Source organism: Condylura cristata, unplaced genomic scaffold (assembly GCF_000260355.1).
Source record: "Condylura cristata isolate star-nosed mole 26May11 unplaced genomic scaffold, ConCri1.0 scaffold00003, whole genome shotgun sequence".
In the NCBI taxonomy this organism is placed as follows: Eukaryota; Metazoa; Chordata; class Mammalia; order Eulipotyphla; family Talpidae; genus Condylura; species Condylura cristata.
In genome coordinates this window covers 27,327,372-27,354,492 of record NW_004567104.1, presented here as the reverse complement: position 1 = coordinate 27,354,492, position 27,121 = coordinate 27,327,372, and the positions used below count along the sequence as shown (strand labels likewise).

General features: G+C 40.7%; 1 protein-coding gene across 1 annotated transcript in view; it reads left to right on the top strand.

Moving 5' to 3' along the window:
• The window catches only part of ATP13A4 (ATPase type 13A4), a 106,242-nt gene that overhangs the window by 15,464 nt on the left and 63,657 nt on the right, over window positions 1–27,121 (top strand). Inside the window, exons 2-3 of the mRNA XM_004675106.1 lie at window positions 10,021–10,194; window positions 23,028–23,174. Of these exons, the coding sequence (XP_004675163.1) occupies window positions 10,021–10,194; window positions 23,028–23,174 (321 nt within the window). The remainder of the gene's footprint in view (window positions 1–10,020; window positions 10,195–23,027; window positions 23,175–27,121) is intronic.

Below are 27,121 nucleotides of genomic sequence, written 5' to 3'. Positions count from 1 at the left end.
TATTGCATTCGTTTCCAGAAAAATAATCCTTGCAATCTTTAAAACTACTATCCCAATTAAACTATCTCTATGCAATCTTCTGAATTAGAATTCATCTCAAATTTAAAAGAAACTATTATCCACACTTTCTTTCCTCTCCCGAATCACTGCCACTAGAACAACGGAGTTAAGTGACTTAGAAATTTAGTATCTCTTCTCAATATTCTCCTCCTCATCCCCCAACATGTAAGAATGCCAAAGTCCACTGGCTGTGTTTCCCAGATGTTTCTCATATGTTCTCCTTGCTCCATCCTGATATTCTGCCTGTTATCTGTCTATACTTTCTCTAGGAACCTCTAATCACCACTATTTCCTGTCCAACCTCTGTCTAAACTCTTGCCCATTCTGCCTAAAACAGGCATCTGATGTCAGTTCCTTTGAGAAAGATGAAACGTCCCTGTTTGTTAGAACCGAGGGGTGTCTCAGGGTGGGACTCTCGGGTCAATGCTCACCAAGTCTAGGCAAACCAGCATGGCTACTCACCTATTTCAAACCTTAAATTCCTTTAGAATGATCTGCAAAGTTCTTCCTAATCTTCACAATGCTGTATTTGTAGCTTCAACTTTGTTCTTCCCATCTCACTGCACACACACACACACACACACTCTTCCTAACAGCTTTGTCAAGCTACTTTCAGTTTTCTGACTGGAATGTACTTTCTTCCTTTCTTTACCAGAAAGCCCAGATAAGAAGAAGTACATCCTAAGTGAAGGAGACACAATGTAGAAAGGCCTTTCTGGTAAACTCCCATCATTCCTTTAAATTCTTTTCAGTGGGTGCTATTTCACTAAAGTCTTGTTTGTGTCTCCTGTTACACATGTACCTTTATTTCTGTGGAGACAATACTAAGAAGAGAAATTACTAGCTCACACAGAATGTACATCTTTAACTTTATATAGTCACCAAACTGTTTTCTAAAGTACTTTTGACAGTTCTTTTCTTTCTTTAAGAAAAGGCTGTTTATTCTAACATAAAAGTGGTAGCCATTAATTTTTAACATGCTTTCCACCCACTCCTACTACATGGAAAAGATTTTAGGCTATCTTAACAAGGCAGCTTGTAATGTAGTCGTGTTCAAAATAGTTTTTATCAACAGAGATCTTAGGCATACCTCATCATGGAAGATAAATATACTTATATTGACTTTATATTATTTTAGCAGAAATGGAATTTGTCTGGTGCAAGGGGTAGTGTATGTGTGCATGTGATGGTGGAGGAGCTGTGGGTACCACTTTCTGGGTTTGTTTCATTGTCTGGCACATGGGGTAGTCACCAGCAGGGTTATTTGGAAATGGAACAGGCTTCCCCAGAAAGTAGAAATTACTTCAAGTGGGTGTGGGAGTTTCACATTGTGAAAGAAATGCAGGATCATTATATCTATGAGCCTTTCTCAGAGTTCATGACAGAATAATTCTCTTTTATTTTCTAAAATCCTATGGAAAATGTCAATGACACCTGGTGATAAAGACAAGTAATAATAATACTTGGGGCAACAACTTATTGTCAAGATACATGCTCTGTTGACCAAATAGCAGCCATATGATTTTGGAAGGACAGCACAGTTTTGCTTATGTTTTTTTCTCCCTCTTGTTTAAAACTTCTCTTAGATCACAGCTCTCTATTCTGAAAAATGATGTTTAGATGTTTGCTAAGATTTAACAGGTGCTGACAATCTATGAATGGTATTTTAGTCTCCCTCTTCATCAGCCTAGTAATATTTCAATCATTCCTCAAACTCAAATCCCTGCAATGTATTCTAAGCCATATTCCCTTGAAAGAATGTGTCTAGTTACTATGTACCAGGAGCTGTTCTGGTCACCCAACTGGGCTCCAGCAAGCACTAAGACTGGCCAAAGTCCAGCTTAGGAAATGTATATTCTGTGTGTGGTAACAGAGTGAAAAGACAACAGACAAATAAGAAAAAAACAGATTTTTTTCAGAGATTTAAAATAGGGTGTTGTGCTAAAGAATGATTGGGAAGCTACTTTACATGTGTGGTCAGGGTAGCTGAGATCTACATGATGAGGAGCTGGGATGTCAGGATGACACTGAGGGTTTAGCAATCAAGTCTTAGCACAACTGTTGAATCACACTTTCATAACTGTTAACCCATTACATTGTTGTACCTTTTGCGAGGCAGGTGTTGTCAGTCTTCTTAATTTTTAGACAGGATAGTCCCTTCTAGATGATAAAATTAATAAGTGACAAAATAGCTCCTGAATCTAAGTGGTCATGTGGCCTTTTCCCTGCTCAGGTGTCTTGGGCCAGGATTAAGCTAACCAGACAAGCCTGTCTATACTTGATCTTCCACGACTCATATGTCACCAGTCAGAGAAGTTTTACTTTCAGCATCACACAAGGACCTAGAAAATTTTTCTTGCCTGATTGCCAAGCTAAGAGAATAGAAACCTGTGTTTCTACATAGGCTGCTGGGTAGAGCCCCTGCTGCCTATTTTCTCTGGCTTTGCAGTTTGACAACCTGTTTAGGGGGAACCCAAGAACTTGCCTGGGTGGTATATTCATTAGCTCACATGGGAACAACCAATAAGAGCTCAAGACATGTCCCCTGTGACACCTGCCAGATAAGAGTGAGGTGGGCGAGGCTCTATGAGAGGTGGTCTTGTGGGTGGGAGGAGTTTTATGTACGAAGGACCTGACTGTGTTACCTATCAGGCTGGGTGACTGAGTATATTCTTAACCTCCTTCAACCTTACCTTCCTCATTTCTCACCCACTCATGACCTGAACTTCTTTAAAGGTGTAGATTAAAGCAAAATGTGGGAAAAATATACTCAGGGTGACTGGAACATAAAAGAAGTTATTATTCACACGAACTGTGATTTTCACGACCTTCAGCTAAGTCTAGACAGTTGGTTATCCAAAGGGCAGGGAGTCACCACCCTGCCTGCCACTGATGACCGAGATTGGCTGTTTTTCTACCAGCCAACTGGTGTGGCAAGGCTGGCAGCATCTTGGGTGGAGAAAAGGAAATACCGGCTCATCAAAGGCCAGCACTAAAGCTCTGAGGCTGACTGTTAGTCCTGCTTCCACGGCCAGAATGCTGCCCAGTTGGATAGGGATGGGGGGGAGTCCACCCTTGACTTCATCTGCAATGCCAGCTTTAAGGAGAGCTACCTGCTGGTTTATGGCGCAAGCGATGTTGGTGTCCTATTTAAGGGATCAGCCAACTTTCTTTTGACCCATGACTAGATGGAGTAGACTATCACACACTTACAAGCCCACAGTGCAGCCCATAGAGGCATCCTCTGGCCACTCAGGGTTCCTCTTACTGTGGTAGAACACTGACCGCAAGAACGTCAAGGGATATCTCATCCCTATTTACATTCCACGTTCTCACTGCTCTGTGTTTGCTCAAGGCTAGTTCTTCCACTTAGTGCCCTTTTCCCGCAGCTATTGCCATTCTAATCATTTTCTCCAGTTCAACTTTAAGTTAACAAGTGTACTGAAAATCTTTTCCTAATTATCATCTCATTAGGATAGCTTCCTTATTTGCTCCTAACAGTATTTCCCCACCCTGTGCTTCTCATATGACACTTAATATTTGTGACCCTATATTTTCATTATTTTTTAAATTCATCTCTCCTGCTAGTCCTTTGAAAATGGGAACTTTAACTCTAGCAGGCCTACCTTACCTTACACACTAGACAAACTGAATTGAATTGAAGCCAAGGCACCTTGAAGACTGAAGAGTTCCTGAGTGCTGGAGCCTGCCGCCTGACCCAGGTGTCATTGCTCCCCATAGTGGTTATGTGAGAAATACTGTGACAAGAGAACCAGAGCCAATGGGCAGAGAGGAGGCAATAAAATGAAAGTGTCATTCTACTTATTTTTGCATAGAAGAGCTGGGGTATAGATCAGATGTATGTGGGTGGGGGTAAGGGGGTAAGAGGATTCACCAAAGACAGAGTGGGGAGAAGAACAGGCAGATTGACTGAAATGCACTGCTGAGGGAAGCAGCGGGTAAGACCCATATGCTGTGCCATATGGGTCAGCTCCCTGGCTGGAGATCAAACTCAGGCCATAGTGGCGATAGTGCTGAGACTAAGCTTTTATGCCCTCAGAAGCCCCCATGCTTTTTGTTTTGTTTTGTTTTGTTTTGTTTTGTTTTGTTTTGTTTTGTTTTGAAGATTTATTTATTTGTACATACAGAACTGGGGTATAGGCCAGAGGCTGAGGGGTGGCGAGAGGCTTCACCAGAGACAGTGGGGAGCAGAACAGGCAGATCGACAAAGTACACTGCTGATGGGAGCAGTGGGCAGGCCAGGAGAGGTCTGCCTCGCCATGTGGTCACCTCCAGGGCAGGCAGGAATTGAACTCATGCGAAAGTGGCTCTATTTTCTCAGTGCAGTGCTTTAACCCACTGCGCCACCAGGGAGGGCCCACACCGTTTTTTTGTTTTAAACCATACATTAAAATATAAAAGAATTCTAACTAACCCTTCCTGGTGGTACAGTGGGTTAAAACACAGCACTAAGAAGCTAAAGCCACTTCAGCATGAGTTCATACCCCCCTGCCCTGGAGGTGATCCACATGGTGCGGCAGACCTCTCCTGACCCGCCCGCTGCTCCCCTCAGTAGTGTACTTCAATGATTTGCCGGTTCTGCTCCCCACTCTGTCTCTGGTGAATCCTCTCACCGCCCCTGCACCTCTGGCCCGTACCCCAGTTCTGTATGCACAAGTAAATAAATCTTAAAAAAAAAAAAATTCTAACTCTTCTCTGTGTGCTGGAGATGACATTTGAAGTATTAGGTCCTAGAGACTTGGTTAGTTTAGGTGCAAGAAACATAAGTGCCTTTATCATCATAAGCATTATTGTGGGCCAGATAATTTATAATTTTATGTCTGGGGAAAGTTGTCTTCTGTACTGTGGGATGTTTTTGATTTCTTCCTACCAGATGCCTGTAATACCTCTCTAGTTGAGAGTGACCAGAATATCTGCAGCCTGCCACATGTCTAGTGGGGAGGTGGGGGTGTGGTGTGGTATGTGTTTTAGGGCGTGGGGTGGGCAAAATCACCTTTGGTTGAGAAACACTGGCTCACAGAGAGAGGCTGTAACTCTTATGACCAGGCCTGGGATGAGATGAGAAATGGAATCTGTCATATAGCACCAATGTTGGGAAGAGCAGAGCATTTAAGACCCCAGGAAATATGGTAACACTGGTTCATTTACAAGGGGGTATCTGACTCACACTGGATGAATCTTTCTTTTGTTCAAAAATTTCAGATACCCACAATTAGGCTGTCTGTAACCTCTGGTCCATAATATCCTCTCATAGTTTGACTGCTAGGTTGCATTTAGTCATTTAATTCTTTATGTCAATGTGATGACCCCACACAACATGGTGGGCTGACCCCTTGTGAAGAGGTTATCATGCTTTGTGCTGACTTTTTTTTCATGAAATCTTATGTTACTGTCATCCACATTGTTGGATGTTTCTGGAGTAGATTTATTTGAAGTGAAATATATAAGATCCTGTCATGTGACCATACCCTAGTTCATCATCTTCATCTTACTAGATGGTGATGGGCCAGTTTCTGGGGTTTTTGTACACAGATCTTGGTGCTTTCTAGCTTATTTTTAGTGTGTTTGAGCTTCTACTTATGTATTTATTTTCTTTATTTAAAATTCAGGTAGAGCATTGATTTACAATATGTTTTAGGAGAGACCTCATACCTTTGCAAAGGTATGTGACTTCACCATGTCCACAACCACAGCCAGTCTTTGGACCTCCCCTTGTCATAATCTTTGTTCTGAAGTCAGAATTCAAGGATTTGTTTTGGCTTAGTTTATACTCCCCCCCCCCCTTTTATTTCTTTGTATTCCACACATGAGTGAAACCATTCAGTATTTGTCCTTCTCCATCTGACTCATTTCACTTAGCCTATTCCCCTCCAGTTCCATCCATGATGTTCCAAATGACAAGGTTTCATCTATTTTTTCGATATTTAGTATTCCAGTTGGGGTGTGTGTGTGTGTGTGTGCGCGCGTGTGTGTGTGTGTATCTCACATCTTCTTTATTCTCTCATCTTTTGACAGGTACTTAGATTCTTTCCATTCTTGGTTATTGTAAATAAATAGTATTGCAATGAACACAAAGATTCCAGCTGATTCTTACAGTGCAAGGAATGATTACACTGCTTTTTATTTGGGAAAAAGAAAAAAAGGTAGAGCTCAATAACTTCTATATGAAATAGTTGGAGGACCAATTTATAATATGAAGAAATACTATACTGACAAGAAACCTTTCTTTTTGAGGTCCCAGTTTAAGATTTCTGCATTAGATCATTCATTTGGGAATTCCTTACCTGGATCTAAAGCAAATCAACTTAAAAGATATTTAAGAAATTTTCCTTTGTCATGAAATAATGGCAAACAAGAAACTACCAAGTCAGAAATTTGAGTAGGGTTTGGAGTTGGGACAAGAGTGTGGTATGTGGCATTCATTTAGTACAAATTGGTGTAGTGTGAGAAATTATGGTGAAATCTATCTCTTCACATTAAAAAATTGGAAATAAGGGAAAAGGGCTTATCATTAGGAAGGTAAACTTTTCTTTTAAAATGTGCTACTTTTGGGCCCTTTCTGAAAGCTAGCAGTAGCCACATCAGTGTGTGTTCGATCTCAGGCCCTGGAGGTGATCCACATGGTGCTGTCTTGCCTGCTGCTCCCCTCAGCAGTGTACATCATTAAACTGTCTGTTCTGCTCTCCACTCTCTCTGGTGAGTCCTCTCATGGTCCTTGCACCTCTGGCCTGCACCCCAGCTCTGGTATGCATAAATAAATAAATCTTTTTTTTTAAAGTACACTTTTTCTTACATTATTGTTAATTTTAGGGAAATATATGAGTGGTCACCATAGTTCTCCCACCCCCAAAGCAACCATAGTCCATCACCATATTTCCTTGTGATCTTACCCACAGTCCCCATTTTCATCTTTCTTCCTCTCCTTCTGCTCCTGTATGCTTCATATCTGGTCACCTTTCAAGGTTTGTCTTTGTCTAACCATTTGATTTTCTCATATTCCACATATAAGCGAAACTATGCAATATTTATCTTTCTCCTGCTAACTTATTGTGCTTAACACTGTTCCCTCTAGACCCATCCATAGTATTGCAAATGGCAAGATGTAATCTTATTTTATAACTGAGTGGGGTTCCATCATGTAATAGACCATGTCTCCTTTTATCCACTTGTCTACTCTTGGACACTTAGGTTGGTTACTGTAAATACTGTTGTAATAATACAGGAGTGAATATATACCTTTGAATTAGTGTTTTTGTATGCTTCTGTAGATATCTAGGATTGTTGACTCATATGGTAGGTCTGTTTTAATGTCTTGAGAAATCTCCATACTATTATCCAAAGAAGCTGAACTGGTCTGCATTCCCACCAACAGTGTAGGAGGGCTCCCTTTTCTCCGCACTCAGCAACACTCATTTTTTCCTGATCTGTTTTATGTAAGCCATTCTCACAAGTGTGAGGTGTTACCTAATTGTGGTTTGGATTTGCATTTCTCTAATAAAAATAAGTGATGATGAGAATTTTTTCACGTGCCTATTGGCCATCTCTGTGTTTTCTTGGGAGAAGTATCTATGTAGCTCTTCTGCCCATTTGTTGACTATGTCGTTTGGTGTAAGAACACTTACTAAGTGTTCTTACTAGAATTCAGCTATTAGTCCCTTCTTGGATTGACGATGCTTTATTTTCCCCACTGTTTGGCGGGATGTCTTTTTGTTTTAATGATAGTTTCTAAAGTTTCATGGAAGTGCTTTAATTTGATGTAGTGCCATTTGTTTATTTTTTGGTTTTGTTTCCCTTGTCATTGTAGTAAGCCCCACTGAGCCTATTTCAAACATCTGGATAATGGAGATACTGCCATTGGGCTATGCAGCTACAGGATCAAGTAATTTGCCCAGATTAAGAAAATAATTTTAGTTCATCAACAAGAAAGCACACTTTCTTATTATCACACTTAAAGTTTATTCAGGGAAACTTAAGTACACTGTCTTGACACTAGAGCCTGAGGCTCGAGACACAGCTTTAGCACTTTGGTTCAAGACAAGATCCACATGTGTAAGAGAGAGATCTTCTAAATCCTGCTTACAAGGATTGCTGTCACCTTTCTTTGGTTCTCCTCATCAAACCCCTTACATATTGCTGACTTTCTCTCTTCTCACTCCCTCTGAACCTCAGAAACCTCATTTCATTTATTAATGTGTATTAGTATCTGTATTTTACTTTGTTAACCATTATATAAATGTCCAATATTTTCCTTGTCATTCTCACTTGCTTTACTACACATTATTTCCTTGGATTCCTCCTATTTTGTTGTAAATGACAGTATTTCATCTTTCCATATGGGTGAACAGTATTCTATAGTGTGGCTATGCCACATCTTCTTTATCCAATCAGCTATCAGTAAGCACATAGGTTGTTTCCATGTTGCAGCTATTGTAAATAATTTTGCAATGGACATTGTGGGATATAGAGCTTTTTGGATTGATGGCTTCAGATCCCCCAAGAGTGGGATTGCTACCACTCATAATCACAAACAAAAATAATTATATAATTGGAGTATACTTAAAAATTGAGGTGAAGGACCTACACAATGAAAACCAAATACATTGTTAAAAAAAACAAACAGAAGATGATAGAAAAAAAGAAAAAGGAAAGACAGTTTCTGCTAGTGGATTAGAAGAATTCGTATGGTTAAGATGGTCATCTTACCCAAAGCAAAATACAGATTCAATACAATCCTTATCAAGGCTCCAATGGCATTCTTCAAAGTAGAAGAAATTTGATTGAAATTCATATGGTGGTGCAGTGGTTTAAGGTGCAGCACTATGAAGATGTCCACAGCCACTGCGGCATGAATTTGATTCCCGGCCAGGGAGCTGACTCACATGGCGTGGCAGACCTCTCCTGGCCTACCCACTGTTCCCTTCAGTAGTGTGTTTCAGTAGATCTACCTGTTTTGCTCCCCACTCTGTCTTTGGTGAGTCCTCTCACTCTCCCAACCCCTGGCCCATAAATAATAAATATTTAAAAACAATTCATATGGAACCACAAAAGATACTGAATAATCAGAGTAATCCTGACAGAAGAGAAGAAGAGCAGCAGTAACAAATCTCCAACTTCAAACTATACTTGATGCTGCAATAATCAAAACAGTGCAATACTGGAACAAAAGCAGGCACATAGACCAATGGAATAGATGAAGAGCCCAGAAATAAATCCACAAATTTGTATTTGTAACATTTAATCTATCACAGAGTAACCAAGAAAATACATTTGAGAAAAGAGAGTCTTCAACAAATGGTGTTTGGAAAAATGAACAAGCACAAGTAGAAGAGTGAAACTAGATCACTGTCTCATACCTCACAAAAACTAACTCAGAGTGAATTAAGTCCATGATTGTAAGACACAAACCAGAAATGCATTGAAGAAAACAGGCAAAGCACTACCCCACTATGGCTTTAGTGATGTCTTTGTGAACTTGTCTCTACAGCAGAGGAACAAAATATAAACAAATGGAACTACATCAAATTAAAAAGCTTCTGTATGATGTAACAAACTGTCCATAAAACAAACAAAAAAGAATCCTTGCTAAATGGGGAAAAAATGAATATCTTATGTTCAAAAAAGGGCTAATACCCAATTCTACATAGAACTCAGCAAGAAAACAAATAACCCATTTACAAATGGGCAGAAATGCTAAATAGACATGTCTCCCAAGAAGACTTGAAGATGGCCAGTACACACATGGAAAAGTGTTGATCATCACATCCCATCAGAGTACCCTTTAGGCAGCCTTCTCCTCGTTCCACCTCTCACCCTGTCCTGCCCTTATCCCCTTTAGTTTCTTCATTCTCTGTCCTCAGTTTCATCACACAAATTATAATTTGTTCCTGTATTGTTTATTGCACTTGACCAATATTCAGGGTCATTTTGGTTCTGCTCCAGGAGATATTCGGCTACCGGACTCAAGGCTGCCGGAAAATCCTCTGCCTTGCTGGATCCATCTTCTCACTTGGGATCCTCCCTCTGGTGTTATACTGGAAGCCTGCCTGGCATGTGTGGGCAAACTGCGTCCCATGTTCTTTGCAAGAAGCAGATGTGGTGCTGCTGAGGACAACAGTAAGTGTGTACCTGCTTTTGTATCTGGCGGCCCTTTTCCCTGGGCATCTGATTATGGGATGGCTGTAGAGAGACGCGCACAAGGCAAGCAGAGGCACCAGTCTCAAGGTCCATCACAGCTTCACATTTATTTAGCGAGGATTCAGTCATTTGTATATGATGGTGGGGTTTAATTAAGAACACCTATTTCAAGGGGCATTTGCTTTTAAAGTTTTGCAAATATTAAAGCAGGGAATAACCATGTTAATAATGAAAAGTAATAGCTAGTGCAAAGTAGTAAAATCAGGCTACAAGCTAAAACATTCATGCTGATCCTTCCCTCTGGGTCTTGAGGTTTCTGTGTCTATCCCTGCTCCCCTCCAGGAGTGACTTTGGAGGAAGGGAGGGGGGAAGTTGGGGAGCACTTTCTGGTGGAATCTGCCCTTGAGAGTCATGGTTATTTGCAGGAGTTTGTTGCATGCTACCCGTAAGTATTAACATGTTGTCCTCAAAGTCACTGCCGCTCCCTGCTGACACAGGCTGATGTCAGATGAGCTTTCTGGAATCTGCTCTGATAACACTTCTACCTAGCAATCATTAAGGCAATTTGTACCTTTCCTGCTAGACAACCAGCTGCACAAGGAAAGGGACCTTGTCTGACTAATTAATGCTGGATCCCCAAGCCTGTGGTAGAGACTTCATAAATATGCGGTGGTAGATATGTTGAAGTGGATATTCCTGTTGCTGAGAGTCAAAGTATAGTCTCCTGGAGGAACCTTCCTGACTTATTTACATAAGTGTTTCTAACAATGCATCAATTCAAATGAACAGGACAAGCAAATTCTTGATAAATCACAGTTTGCTGGGATGTTAGTTTTTGTTGTTGTTGTTGTTGTTATTGTTGTTTTGGCATATAGCATCCTTTTGATAAATATTCTATTTAATGCTGCAAGAGGGGAAAATATCAACAAGTTTTATAAATGGTCCTACTCACTCCTCCCAAATCCACATTTCAATTTGAAATCTGATGGCACTGGACTAGATTTCAAATAAATTAGGAATTGGGAAAAGTTTGAATTTGTTGAATCATTCCCCTGGGATTGGCCTTACCCCTTGTTTCTCGATTCTGGTCACTTCAAAAACTACCTGTCTTATATCACAGCTGAGATGACATGTGGACCATGACAGGTGACCACTGAGCCCTAAGACTTTAAGAAAGCAAGATTATTGTGGAGTAAGAACATAATGATGGTCAGGGAGATTGACAGAATGCATAGAACAGAGTAGTTCATGATGCTCACCGAGAAAGACTTCTTCACTTGATGGGTAAGGAAGAGGGGTCTGGAGAGGGACACACTTCACCCAAGCTCCTAACTGGGTGATATGTCACGTGTCTCAGCAACTAGTGCAGGGATGTTCCGAAGAGCTGTACTTAGGCCTGGGTTCCCAACTTCACCAGCATTAGACCTATCAGGAGGGTTTATTAACTAACATGGGTTTCTGGGCCTATCCCCAGAATTTCTAGTCCATTCAACTTGGAATGGGGTCCAAGAATATCCCTTTTGTGCAGAATTTTAGGTAATATCATCCTTCAAGACATGAGCCATCCTTCCTCCCATTTATGAGCTCACTTGGTCCTTAGGAGAGGAATTTGTCTGTACATTTGTTTTATGACTCAGTCAGTATACAGTTATAAGTCTTAAGGAGAATGATCCGGGTTTGGCAAAGCATTATCAGTGGTTCTTCTGGACACAGACTGGGAATCTTAACTGGAGCAAAAGGAAGGATAGCTTTGTTTTCTGGGATTCAGAATGGAAATAGTAGAACTCTTGGAAAACCACAGCTTTGAGGTTTTTTTCATAGAAAGGCCCCCTCCATTGAACTTCAGTGAACTGGAGTGAAAACCAGGTTTGGAAAAGTAATTATCTCTACCCTGCAGGTTACCTCCACTTCCTCCCATGAGTTATCAGGAGTCAGTGTTGCAGCAGAAACACCTGAAAAACTGGAATGCTTTGTACTTTTAGAGTGTGCGGCCAGACCCTTCAAGTTGTGGATGTCTAGTTGGTGGCCATAGACAGGAATAAGAGGGACTAAGTCAGGAAGTAGCAGGGGGAACGAGAAAATGAAAGAAGTAGACAAGGCAGTAGACGAAAGGAAAATGAAGGAGGAAGAAAGAAAAATCCAAAAGGAGTGAAACAATGTCCACAAGTAGGAACATGGTACATTTTGGGATTTGGAGTCAATATTTTGTACTTCTAGTCCTAGCACTTTAGGTATGTCACACCTTAGGTTGGTTCCTTAAGCAATTGGAGACAGTAAAATTGCTTGTTCTATTTTGGGTGGTGTGAGGATAAAGAGTATAGATAGAGAAGTCATTTGCAAACTGGTAAAATGCATTAGCAAAGAGCATTATAATGTATGTGTGTGTGTGTGTGCATGCATGTGTGTTACTGCTCGAGCCGCTGCATGAGGTTACTATACTAAAGGGCTTGGCGTAGACTATGTGCATCTGTGTACAGTGTCCTTGTTCATCTCTTGCTGTTTCCCCCCCTTTTTCTCAGAAGACCTGGCATTCTCTCCCGGGACAGGAGACACGGTGAGGGCTTCCTGTGGCCGGGACAGAGAATCTCTGTCACGGACTCGCACCCAATTAGGTCATCTCTCCCAGTTGCCCCGTGCCAGGTTTGCAATGGAATATATATTGAAAAGATTCGAAAGAGCATTGGTGCTCACGAAGCTGCATTCCATCGTCTGCCTCTTTGCCTCTTTGAAAGTCTATTAAGCCCCTCTTCCATTCACTGCCCTCCACAGCTAATCAGAGCAGTCTAAACCAGCTTTAATCTTGCTTTTTTTCATCTTGATTTCAACTTTAATTTTTAATTACCTGCACTTGTGTGTCATTTTAAATGGATTTGCTATGCCAGAGACTCTCCAAATAAATGAGGTTCTAAATTAGTCATTATGTAATTAGACAAGAACTCAATTATTTCAGAAACTTTGACTCTCTGAGCCTCAGATGAAAATAAGCTTTGGGCACTGGGAGTTTGGAAGTATGCTGTGAGGTGATTGCATTAACAGATACCTTAAAAATATTTGATTTGAATTATATGACAATGACTGGACTGAAAAGACTCCTATCTGAACATGTGCTGTAGATCTGTTTTTCATGTTATTAGAAAATCAGTACTTGGTATTTATCATCAATCTCACACTGGTAAGATTACAGATCATTATCACAGATACTGATTGGGCAGTCATTTCTTTTTCTTTCTTTTTTTTAAAGATTTATTTACTTGTGCATACAGAACTGAGGTACAGGCCAGAGGCTCAGGGGCAGTGAGAGGCTTCACCAGAGACAGAGCGGGGAACAGAACAGGCAGATTGACAAAGTACACTGCTGAGGGGAGCAGCGGGTGGGTCAGGAGAGGTCTGCCACACCATGTGGTCACCTCCGGGGCAGGTGGGGATCGAACTCATGCGGAAGCGGCTTTATATTCTCAGTGCTGTGCTTTAACCCGCTGCGCCACCAGGGAGGGCCTGGGTAGTCATTTCTTAACATTAAAAAAAGAAGATCATGATGTACTACTGGCTCAAAGTCTTTAACACCCGTTTGTTTTCAGTTCCCCTTCTCTTATTAAGTACCTCTAAGAGTGAGGTGAGGTTTTTCCAAAAGATATGCGTAATTACATTTTTCTCTCATAATTTTAAAAGTGGCATTTTATTCATTATTCATTTTCTTCTGAATATTAATCAATATCTGCAGCAATGCCACATTTCTATGCAAATAACATGATTTACATTTACTGGCATTTTGAATTCAGATGCTCATGATGATTTCCATAGTTTTCATCTCTATTATAATGACACACACATTTTTTCCTTCTCTATCATTGTATATCACCTGTTGTCAATGACCCATGATGTGTAAGGAGAATTTTGTTCAGGCTGGCTATTAGGACGGACTCAGGGCACTTCATTTTCATGTTTTAATGGGGGATTGCTTTCCTTTCAGCTTTACCAAGGATGTCAGTGCTTCAGTTTGGCTTAGAAGTGATTTGTGGCCTCTAAGTCCCATCAGCCCTCCAGGGTAGCCATTGACATCTGTGTCCGTGTTTCCTGGATCTCTCACCTCCACTAGCCCCCTCCATTCCTGGTCTCTGGAAGCTCAGGCTTCCCAAGGCAACATCATTTCCCATGTTTTGTCTGTGTTTTTGCACATAACATTTCTTGTGACATTTCTTATCCCCTCCATCCTTACATTCCTTCACATTATTGATTTATAATTATTTATTCATTCAGTAAGTATTTGTAGGATACTAATCATATACCAATGCTATTATAGACAGTAGGAATATAGCTATGAGCAAAAGAGACAGAAATGTCTATCCTTCCTTGGTGTCATTCTGGTGAGGAGTCAGTTTATATATACACACGTACACTTACTTTATGGAGTAAGTATAGAAAGTGTTTTATTTCTGCTTATTAAACCTATTCATTCCTCTGCTCTGTTACCTTCTCTATTAAGTCTTTTAAAATCCATTTTGGCTTCAACTCTGAAGGGAATTCATCACCTGTCCTTCATTCTTTTTTCATTCAACAGTTTCATCACTAACTGTCAGAATGCTTTTTACAATGTGCCTTATATTCAAAATGCTATTCCACTTCACAGTTTCTAAAATAACATCTCATTGGTTGTTTCATTTAATGCTCATAACAATCTTGGAAAATAGGCATTATCATACCTGACTTATAGATGAAGATAACAGGAAGACCATGTAACGTTGTGACCTAGTAAAGGTCAGAGATTTCCCTCCCTCCTCTCTCCGGCTCTCCGCTCTTCTACCCCTCTTTCCTTCCTTCATAAATGGCAGACACAAAGGTTTTAAGCAAGCCACAGTGCTCATTTATGTGCAATAGGAGGGGTATCATGATTAGTAAATCAGGGTTCTTCACCACATTGGGTTCACGAAATCACCACACAAATAAATATGCAAAGCCCAAATTTGTAAATGTTAGGAAACTTAGGACAGGCTTTTGGAGTTATGACAGGATTATAGAATAGAGGTTTGCCCAAGTCAAGAAAGTTGGGAAAGGCTTTCCTGAGAATCAAAGGATGGTAAGAGCTAAAGGTTCTGGTGGGTGGTGGTGAGGGGCACATTGAGAACAGTCCTTCCAGGAGTGGTGTGAAGAGGCCTAGAGCCTGTCTTGAGACTTTAAGTCCAGCATTCTTCCCCACTCTGCCATCTTCCTTTTTGTAGTTTCCTTTATTAGATTGTAGGTTTTTGAAGACAGTGACCATGGTTTACCTTTTTATTTTTTCTTTTAAGATTTATTTATTTATGCATACTAGAACTGGGGCACAGACTAGAGGTTTCAGGAGATGAGAGCATTCACCAAAGACAGAGTAGAGAACAGAACAGGAAGATTGACTGAAAGACGGTATTGAAGGGAGCAGTGAGTGAGAAAGGAGAGGTCTGTCACTCCATGTGGGTCACCCTCCTACCTGGGGATAAAACTCCTGCTGCCATAGTTGTGGATAGCTTCATAGTACTGTGCTTTAACTTGTACCATCATGGAGGCTCCCCACCATGATTTACTTTTCTCCACAGCACCTAGCACATGGCCACAGCAGGAATGTGCTGTGGAATAAAGTCTAATATAAGTCTTCTCAGCAGTTTTATCATCAATATTATAAAGGCACAAAGTAAAATTTGTTGAAAAGAGCAAAAAGTACTATGCTTTTTTTTTTAAAGATTTATTTATTTATTCATACAGAACAGGGGTACAAGCCAGAGGTGCACGGGTGGTGAGAGGTTTCACCAGAGACAGAATGGGGAGCAGAACAGGCAGACCTACGAAGTACACTGCTGAGGGGAGCATCAGGTAGGTCAGGAGAGGTCTGCTGCACCATGTAGATCACCTTCAGGGCTGGGGATTGAACTCACACTGAAGTGGCTTCAGCTAGCTTGCAGTGCTGTGTCCTAATCCATCGTGCCACCAGGGAGAACCCACAATGCTTCTTTTTTTTTTTTTAAGATTTATTTATTTGTCATTCAGAACTGGGGTACAGGCCAGAGATGCAGAGGCTTCACCAGAGACAGAGTGGGGAGCAGAACAGGCCAAGTTACAAAGTACGCTGCTGAGGGGAGCAGCGGGCGGGTCAAGAGAGGTCTGCTGTGCCATGTGGGTCACCTCTGGGGCAGGGATCGAACTCATGTTGAAGTGGCTTTAGCTTCTCAGTGCTGTGCTTTAACTCTCTGCGCCACCAGGGAGGTCCCCCCACCATGCTTCTTTTAAGTATACGTTATCTCTGCTGAATCTCATTGCCCCACTTCCCATATTCCAACCCATTTTTTTTTTTGTTAGATGTCTAGCCAGAAGTCCCTGAGATTCTAGGGGAGAGCCTCTGAGAAATGAGTCCATGTTAAGGCAAGTAGTTATGGGGTCATTATCTTTTATAACACAAGTCTATTTATATCGAAATTTATAATGTGATTTACAGTTTGCAAAATATTTGCATATTTATTATCTCATTTGGTCTTTACTGGTAGAGACTTATTTTCCTCCATTTTACAGATGGAAGCATAGAGAAGTTAAAAGAGAAGGCTCAGGGCCCTATAACTGTAAGCAGCAAAAACAAAACTTCTACAGAGTGAGCTGAAGAAGAGCTGGAACTGGAGATCCTGTTCCTTGCTGTCCAGGGCCCACACTGCACAGCACTGTGAAGCAGCTGTGTTTGGTTCCAAGTGCTACTTTTGACCTGCCTTGAGCAATCTAATATCGCTTTTGCCATGACAGAATACAAAATTTATTCATTTATTCGCTCACAGCTCTGGAAACTAGAAATCTGAGATCAGGTACAACCGGGTTGGCTTCTGTTGAGGCCTTGTTCCTGGCTCATAGATTTTCTTCTCTTTCTGTGCTCTGATGAGGGAGAGGGAAAGAGAGAGAGAGGAGAGGGGAAGAGGGAGGAGAACTCTGATGTCTGTTCTTATAAGGGCACCAGCCTTATCAGATTAAGGTCCCTTCCTTATGAACTCATTTAAACTTAATTACTTCCTTGAAGGCCTTATGTCTAAATGCAGTCACATTGAAGCATAGGTCTTCAATATGAATTTGGGAGCATTTAATTGATACAGGCAAGTTACTTAATGCCCCCCTCACGTCCCTATCCTCTTCTGTTAACTGGGCTAACTTAATGTTGAATGGGTAGCATCCACCTTTCCAGAATGAAGACTGAGTCAGGTGGTGTGGTTACAGTGTTGAGATGCACCCTGGATTTTTAAAAAAGTAATTTTAAATTATATTCATTCCTTTTGCTACAAAAGCTCAGACTATCAGCAAGCTAGTTCATGAGTCCCATCCCCCTCAGAAAATGACAATATAAACAAAAGGAAAAAAACCTGTCTTTCCAAAACCATAACTGAGTTGGTCAGGGTTTTCTTCCTTTCTTTCTTCTTCTTTTTTTCTTTTTTTGCACACATACATAGTATGTGTTTTCATATAGCTTTCCTACTTTGACTATTTCTCCCCTCCCCTTTTTTTGGGGGGGGCGGGGGTCAACATATCCCAAAGTACTGAGAGAATGAGAACAATTAGTGAGAGTTCTGCAGTGCTTAGAACATTTTCTCCACTATATTTTATAACTAAATCCTCCATGCTAGCTAATGCCAACTTTTCCCAGCTAAGCAACTTTGGGAATATGAGGTGAAAATGTCAGTATATCAATGGGTTTGGCTAAGAGAGGGAAAGAAAGGGGAAAAAATGATACTTAATATAGAAAGAAAATTATTTTGGTAAAGTTTTGTGTCTCTAACTGTATTTCAAGAGTATGAGAATGAAGTTGAGAAATGTAACCTATTACCATTTCATCTATAATTCTCTGAGTATTTCACCTTAGCTGGAGTTTAACTTAGCATTTCCATGCATCTATCTCTAAGTAAAGAATACTGATTTCCTAACATCCTTTTGGAACTTTACATTGGATGACTTTTTCTTAAAAAGCAGCTCAGAAGCACATTTTTATGGAGTGAACCCTTACACAAGAGGATAAATCACTTGTCCTGAGCTGAAGTGACCATTACGCTGCTTAGAAATTCCATGAGAAGAGGTGCTTGTAAAGATAGGAAAAGATGGCCCTCCCTGGTGGTGCAGCGGGTTAAAACATTGCACTGAGAAGCTAAAGCCACTTCTGCATGAGTTCGATTCCCACCTGCCCCGGAGGTGACCACATGGCGTGGCAGACCTCACCTGACCCACCCGCTGCTCCCCTCAGCAGTGTACTTCGTCGATCTGCCTGTTCTGCTCCCCACTCTGTCTCTGGTGAAGCCTCTCACCACCCCTGAGCCTCTGGCCTGTACCCCAGTTCTGTATGTACAAATAAATAAATCTTTAAAAAAAAAAAAAGATAGGAAAAGATAAGCAAAGTAACTGGTTTCATTCAGAACACAAAAGTTAGCCTGGCATTTCCAGGTTCAGAGAGGGCAAGACCCAGGAAATAAAAAATGCTCAGGTTTCTTCCTCTTTCTGTCTAGGTCAAACCTCGATTTCCTGCATATATTCAGTTCTTTGGAAATCACACTTGAATTATTTTAAAGGCAGTTCTTTCAGAGTTCAAGGACTAGTCTGGTTAATTCTCTTGATAACAAGGAGGTAAAATCTGCTCAATGAGACTTGAGATGCTAAAAGTCCAGATTTTCCAGGCAAATAGTTTGGATTATTTGCATTACAAAGCAATTATTTCCAGGGTTGGCTCCTCTGGTGTATTTAAGTATTTAAAGATCATTAGCTGCTTGAGAAAGCTGGGAGACAGACTGAAGTGGAAATAGCTTTTTCCAGGTAAAGGTGCTTTTTTCAGAAAAGAAAAATAAAGAGAGACTCAGAGATTTTTAAGTTCCCTAAAAGGGAAAATAAGTTCCTATTCACAGGAAGCTCTCAGGAACAACCTGCTGTGGAAACCAGGCCTGGGGGCACATGCCAGCTAGCATTTGCTGCTCCCTGCCAGGGGCCAGTCTTAGGTCACACTTTGTAACATTTAATCCTTAAACATCCATGAGATGTGGTATTATCATTCCCAGATTGCCAGATAAAGAAAAATGGGGCTTAGAAAGTTGGCTGCATGATTTTTCAAGATGATCTGGAGATGAGATTTGAGCTTAAGAAAGAGCCAGTGCACTTCCCATGTTGGACAGCACCAGGCTGAAAACTGAGGGGTATGTGTACCGTCATAGGGAGCAAGCGCTCCCTACGTCAACTACTTTCCTACCACTTCTTTGCCCATTTTCTCCTTAAAAAGTTTGGGCGAAAAAAATAGTTTTGGGTGAATTCCCTCAATAATAAGGATATTTTTAGAGTCTGTTAACATAGAAAATAGTATGTGGGTCCTCCCTTGTGGCGCACTGGGTTAGAACGCAGCACTGCAAGCCAGCTGCAGCCACTTCAGCACGAGTTGATCCCTGGCCCCAGAGGTGACCCACATGGTGCGGCAGACCTCTCCTGACCTGCCCGCTGCTCCCCTCAGCAGCCTGTTTTGCTCCCCATTGATCTGCCTGTTCTGCTCCCCACTCTGTCTCTGGTGAAGCCTCTCACCCCCCAACCCCCGCAACCTTGGCCTGTACCCCAGGTCTGTATGCATAAATAAATCTTTTTAAAAAAAAGAAAAAGAAAATAGTATTGCTACCTTTCTCTAAGAAAAGTTGTTACCACACTGTGGTATCTTCAATGTAATGTTAGAGATGATAAAGAATAATGTAATGTTATAGATGATAAAACAATGCAATGTTATAGATGTTAAAGAATCTTCAATGTAATGCTATAGATGATAAAGTGATAGAGGTGTATAGATGAATTTTGGTGTCTCATATTCACCTAGGCTAAGGCATGACATTGCTACACTGGGTTATAATTGGTTTTTGAGAACTTCAGATCCAAAATTCCACTTTGCCTTTCCCTTTTGTAGGCATTACAGTCTTAAGGTCTGTTTGTTTGTCACCCAAGGCCTAAAGGTGACAGTTTGATTTTGGGAATCAGATTTTTTGCTGCTGAAAGAGCATAGATTGTGAGAGACCAGATGCTGCTTTTTTAACTGTGCATAATTCAAGGTGATTTTCATTCACAAGCCACAAACACCATGGGGCTATGGGACAACTCATTGAAACAAAAGAAAGAGTCAAGATTTAGCGCTGTTCTGCCTTGAAATCCATTCCATACCCCCTTGAACAATTAATAATCTTGGTGATGGAGAATTTTCTCATTTATAAAAGAGAGGTAGTAATACTTTAACTGAAAAATTATGAGCTTAAAATAAGATGAACTGAGAAATGGTTTTCACAGACTGCTAAGTAATCAATGAACATTAGTAGTTACTATTATTTTAATTCACTTAAGAGGCTTAAAAGTAGCTATCATACTAAATGTCTTTACTTGGTGGCCAAAGTCCTCTAGTCTAGATAGTGCTTTCATATTTATCTAGAAATTATATTTTTTTTACTGAACTTTTCTTTGAAACAAAGAAGTGGCCAATGAGGCTGGATATGAAAATGGTAGTTCAATGAAGTGTATTAAATACAAAACAGAGAGGAAGGTTAGAGGGGACTCTGGAGGGGCAAGTGGGGGTCAAATTCCTGCTCTAAAAGTTGCTGTGTTTTAGTTTCCTCACCTAAACAATAATAAAGCTAATGAACAATAATCACCTCATAGGGTTTGTGAAATAAAATAATGTATAAGCATTATTATGTGCTTAAATCAAAGTAAGTGCTAGATAAACATTAATGATTTTTATTACTGTCCTTATTAGAAATTCAAAGTTTTCAAACAAAGTCCTCTTTGTTATAATCAATGCCAAGTTATATAATGCCACACACTATGCCAAGGTGTGTTCTAGGGAGCTAGTTGCCTACTGCACACACAGTAGAGTGCCTTCATCAGTTCAGAGACCCTGTCATTGGACATTTAGCCATCACGGTGCTCTTAGGCTCTGAAGGTAACTCTATACAAATCTCATTTAGTTTGAGTTAGTCTTTTTTTAAATGGAAGTAATAGCCAATTTTGCTAGTTTTTTTTTTTTAAGATTTATTTATTTATTCATACAGAACTGGGGTACAGGCCAGAGATGCGGAGGGTGAGAGGATTCACCAGAGACAGAGTGGGGAGCAGAACAGGCAGATCGACGAAGTACACTGCTGAGGGGAGCAGCGGGCGGGTCAGGAGAGGTCTGCCACGCCATGTGGTCACCTCCGGGGCAGGCGGGAATCGAACTCATGCGGAAGCGGCTTTAGATTCTCAGTGCTGTGCTTTAACCCACTGCGCCACCAGGGAGGGCCCAATTTTGCTAGTTTTTAAAAATCAATTCATTAACTTTCAAATTTCTATTGTTTTCTCCTTTTCTTCTCTCCCTGCCCCACTTTCTTTGTTTTGCTTTCCTCCCTTTCTTCTCCCCTCTTTGTCTTTGTCTTTCTCTCTGTCTGTATACATCTCTGTGTCTTTCTGTCTCTCTCAGAAACTGTGTTAGTCCTGGCAAGAGCAAGAGACATGCATCAGACACAGTCCCTACCCACAATTCAAGAGGAATGATAAGGTGAACAGGCAGAGACAATGCAATGAGGTAGAATGTGGTAAGACTCTCAAGTACCCCAATTGCTTAGAAGAAAGATCACCCAGAGAAATTAGGATGGTTCCCATATGTGAACTCTGACTTAGACCCTGAGGGATGCTTAGAGTGTAGCCATGGACAGACACAAAGAGAGAAGGTTCTGTATTCCAGGCTAAGGAAAGAGCAGGAGTAAAGGCATGGAGGTAGAAGTCCCTTAAGGAGAATGATGTAAGTGATGGTTACAACAACTGTTATATATTTTGATTGCTGCCATTTTCAACATCACCTCAGACATTTCCTGGCAAAGTGGATGTGGTGGAGACAATTCCCAACTCTGACCTATATCCCATGAGCATTAAATAGTTTCCCAGACTTGATCTCTCCTTATCATCCTTCCTAGCTCCGAGGCTTACCAGGCACCCAAGCAGGTAGTAGCCACTACTATTACCACATCAGTCTTAAAGGACAATTGTGCAGTCTGTTACTCAATCCAGTCCTACACCCTCCAGCTTTATTTTGTGATGAAGTCATCAGTGAGTCGCACAGGGGAGCAGCTTTAATCAGGGTCAAGAAAGAAGGTAGTACCTGCACTAAGGTATTCAAAATTACCAGGGGTCATGGTCAGTTCACAAAGCCAGTTTTTCCCCCAACCCATTCATTGCTGTCAACAAGCAGTCTGCAGTTTCTGATCTTTACCTTTCACCTTTACCTAAAACATGGTCTTTTTCTCTAAGGGAGCCTAGAAGAAATAAGAGAATATAAAACATAAGGTGATTACAAATACAGGCAAGGGACAGTTAGAGACCTTTGGAGTTAACATAGTGACAGAATTTTCTCCACCAAGTGGCAAAAGGGGGGTCAGGGGCTATTCTGGCAGAAGTAGAATTTAAGTTAAGCCTCAAAATATAGGGATGGCTTAAGTGACCTGGCTGTCTCATTCACAGAGACCTAAGAAACTCTTGGGAAAGCTTTTTTTTCCCTGTGGATTTTTGTATCTGTCCATAATTCCTTGGGTTGGAGGGAACCAGGGAGAACCTGCCTTGATGCTTACTTGTGCTCATGTCCACATCAGATTCTCAGTAAGGGAAGGCAATCTTTGTTCCCTGAAGGGGCTTTATCAGCTTTCAGAGGCATATAATTCTGTTAGGGATGTTTACTAACTCCATACACATACAGAATAAAATGGAAATGATGATTTTCAGATTGAATTTTAACCTGATAATTGCTCTTAACTTCATGGGGGTTCTGATGTCTCTTTCCTCAGGATGAATTCCAGATTTACTCCTGGAAAAAGGTAATATGGATCTGCCTGTCAGCATTAAATGGTGCCTTTGCTCTCACTCCTGACCACCCTCTCATTGCCGATGAGGAGTTTATCATAAATAGAGCCATAAGAAAGCCAGAGTTAAAGGTAAGTCGCTGTGGTTACTGCTGTTGTTAGAGAAATTTAACACCCACCCTACCTCTTCAAATCTAAAGCTACATTCAGCTTCTTCACTGGACCAATCCTCAACTGACAATGTAGAACTTTGCAAAGGATAAGCACTGTGGAATCAATCAGAGCTCCAGTTCAAATCTCTGCTTCATCCTTCTAAGCTGTACAACCTCGGGTCAGTTACTGAGTATCCTGAGTTTCAGTTTTTTTCTTGTCTAAAACAATGAAACTAACTGCCTATAATATTCTTTGATGAAATTCAGTAAATAAAGGATACAAACACCAGTACAGTTCTCCAGGTATATAGTGGATGCTTAGTACATATTAGCTGGTAGTAGTATCATGCCTTGTCTTATCAGCTTATAATAAAGCTAATTATTCAGGAATATTCTAGGGAGCTAGCTTCTGTCTTCAAAATTACCTTATTGTGACTTCTGCCTCTCAAATGTATGTAGGTTACTCCTTCCTCACTATATTAAACTAGGACACTTGGATTATTACGAGCTAACATTCACATTGGAGACATATCATATAGCAGACTTTGTCTTAGGTTTATATATGTGTAGATAGCTGTTTAAATTAGTTTGATGAGCTCAAGTCAAATATTTTTTAATAATAAAATTAAATTGTTGAGCAACTTTTCTACTGTCAATTGTTGTCAGCCAGTTGTCCTAACTGCCCAAGTAAACAAAAACCAAAGAGATGAAGCACCTCCAGCTAACAGGTCGCCTCTCTGACGGGCAGCCATTCACTGAGAAGCAGGCCTCACCACTAGTCTTATGGACATGGGCTCAGGGCATCACTAACCACCAGCATCTTTAATTGCATCAAACAGTAAGTGGACAGACAAATGAACTAATGTTCAAATAATTAACAAAATGTGAGGAGGGACAGAGGCTTGAAATGTTAAAGACTGTCGCCCAGTCTTGATATCTTCATTTACCAGTGTATAGTATAGGGAATTTGGCTAGTAACAGCTTCTCTGAATCTTGAGTTTCTTATTCAGAAAATAAGAGTACTAACACCTTTGTTGTGAACTTCATATGAGAAGATGGATATCAAAGGGATTTGTAAATTGCATCTGACCCTTGAACTACCTACTGGGAGGTTAGGGGCACTAACCTCTGTGGAGTGGAGTTTCCAAATATTCTGCTGTAACTTATAGTGAATGCTCAGCTCTCAGTAACCTGGTTTTCTTACAATGGATTCAACAGAACAATACAACATCTGTGGTTGGTGGAATCCATGAAAGCAGAACTGAGGGATGGAAAAAACATATATACCCATTTATAGTCGGACTTGTGCAGTTCAAGCCATATTGTTCAAAGGTCTACTATTTTTTGTTATAAAGGACAAAAAAATCATTAAAATTGAAGATGTTACAGGTTCAAATGTGACACCACGGAAAGTAATCCCAAGATGTATAGGCCTTTTTAAAAAAGATTAATTGTATTTATTTATGCATACAAGAGCTGGGTTGTATGCCAGATGTGAAGTGGAGGATGGGGGAGAAAGGATTCACCAGAGCCAGAGTGGGGAGCAGAACAGGCAGACAGACTGAAACACACTGCTGAGGGGATCAGTGGGTCAGATAGGAAAGGTCTGCTACCCCATGTCGGTCGGCTCCCTGGAAGGGATTGAACTCCTGCAATAGTGGGTGGTGATAGCTTGATAGTGCTGAGACTTTAACCCCTTATGCCACCAGAGAGGCCCCAAGATGTATAATCCTTTAAGATCATTTAGTGGGAGTTTGGAGATGGCAGCAGAGGACTTTTTTAGGTTTGCGAACAGGGACTAAGAACCATCTTATAGAATGCACACAACACTGGAACCCCGTGCTTGACATTTTAAACTGGACACTTCTACAAAAATGTTCCAGCAAGAAATGAAGAGCAGGAAGTTAGGGGAGGGAAAGCTTCCTGATACTGAAAAAAGTGATAAAAAATTTGCCCCATGGTATATGCTTAAGTTCCTAATTACCCTTTCCTCATATGAAATTCTAGGAAATGGGCAAATAAACCCCACTCCTTGCAAATATTAAGCTTAACATCTCCTGCCAGCTTCTGGAGCTTCTGAAGGTGATGAAGGAAGCAGAGAAACTCTAAGCAGAGATGTTTCCTGCTAGGGGAATTTCAAAGAGGCTTCAAAAGCTATGATAGTCTTGTTCTTCTTAGTCTGTGAGAAAGCTTCAGAAATGGTCAGGAGATAATAAAATTTTCCATTTTCTGGCCTGAGGTAAAACTTCCCAGCCATCTCTTTATTGTTTTTTATTAATCTGGCTTATGTTGATGTTTCATGTGTATAATATTCTGTGAATTTTTCAAACTCAGTTTGTGGTTCTCCATGGCTGGATGGAGGTTCTCCCACTGAGTAGGGTACTTACGTTGTACCACATTGCCCCTTAACATGTTCTAACAGAGATTTTTGAACTGAGAGAATAAAGGCAACCCTTGCTTTAAGTTATGAGATTTTTCAGACCCTTCTTCTGAGACAAGCTTAAATTTCATGTCTTATGAGAGACTGGACTTTGAGGCCAATGGATTTGAGTTCAGATTCTTGCCTTGTTTATTAGTAGGTGGGAACTTGGGTAAATAACTTAACCAAAATGAACTTCAGGGGTTATGTGGAGATGAAAATAATATCTGTCCTATCACAAGATGATGAAAAGGACTAAAGAAAATGTGTGAAAGGTCCCCCGATCTTCAATCCACATAGCTGTGAGTTTAGTCCAGTCTGTTTGCAAAAGTACTGGGAATACCAGAAAGGAAAGGGTGTAAGGAGAGAAACTTGAGGTTCCACAATAGGACATAATGCTGAACACAACCCAGGCTGCAGTTACTTAGTCTATCTTGCAAAGAAGAATCATTCCCAGGGGAAATTTATTCCAGTTTTATATTGAAAATCAATTGGAAAAAAATATTTTAGAACAGTTATTTTATAACCAGCCATGTTATAATAAATCCATTAAAAAATAGTTATCATTTAACACTTGTTAACTAGGAGTGTGTGTGTGTGTGTGTGTGTGCTGGCCCATGTGCGCACACATATATTTATTTAACAGGGTTAAGATTCACTTGAAGTAGCCCGCGCCTTGCAGGTTAGAGGTTACAATTCAATTTCCAGTTGATATGTGCTTGTGCAAAGCACTTATTCATTTATTTAATGAAGAATATATTGAGCACTTACTAGGTACCAGCAACATGTTCTTCTCAGTATTAAAATCTATCAAATATAAAAAAAATCTATCAAATATTGTAGGTGTAGGACATAGTCAGAGGAGCTGCAGTGGAAATTAGAGATAATCTGACTTGTTGGCTCAACTTATTCACAGGGAAGCGGAAGTACTGAGAGATTTAGTTGAATTTCTCAAGGACACAGTCGTCAGAGTGGCTCTAAGAAGAAATCTTGAATGCTGTTCCTCAATTGTGACTGTACATTAGAGTTATTTGAGGAATTTAGAAATGTTAATGACTAGGCTGCACCCCAGACAAATAAAATCAGAGCCTCTTGAGTGGGATCCAGACATCAGTATTTTTAGTTTCCCAGTTGACTCCAATGGACAAAGTGAAGTTATAGTCATTGTTTCATATGATAAAACAATCTCACTGTTTCTCTTTGTGCTTAGCTCAGATACCACTTAATGAAGATTCAGTTTCACTTATAAGATTGCTTGCAGAAAGCAGAAACAGGGCCCTCCCTGGGGGTGCAACAAGTTAAAGTATAGCACAGGTTCAATCAAGGGCCAGGAAGGTGACCCACAAGGCACAGCAGACCTCTCCTGACCCACCCACTACTCCCCTCAGCAGTGTACTTCATCAGTCTGCTTGTTGTGCTCCCCACTCTGTCTCTACTAAATCCTCTCACCACCCTGGCACCTCTGGTCTGTACCCCAGTCCTGTATGCATAAATAAGTAAATCTTTTT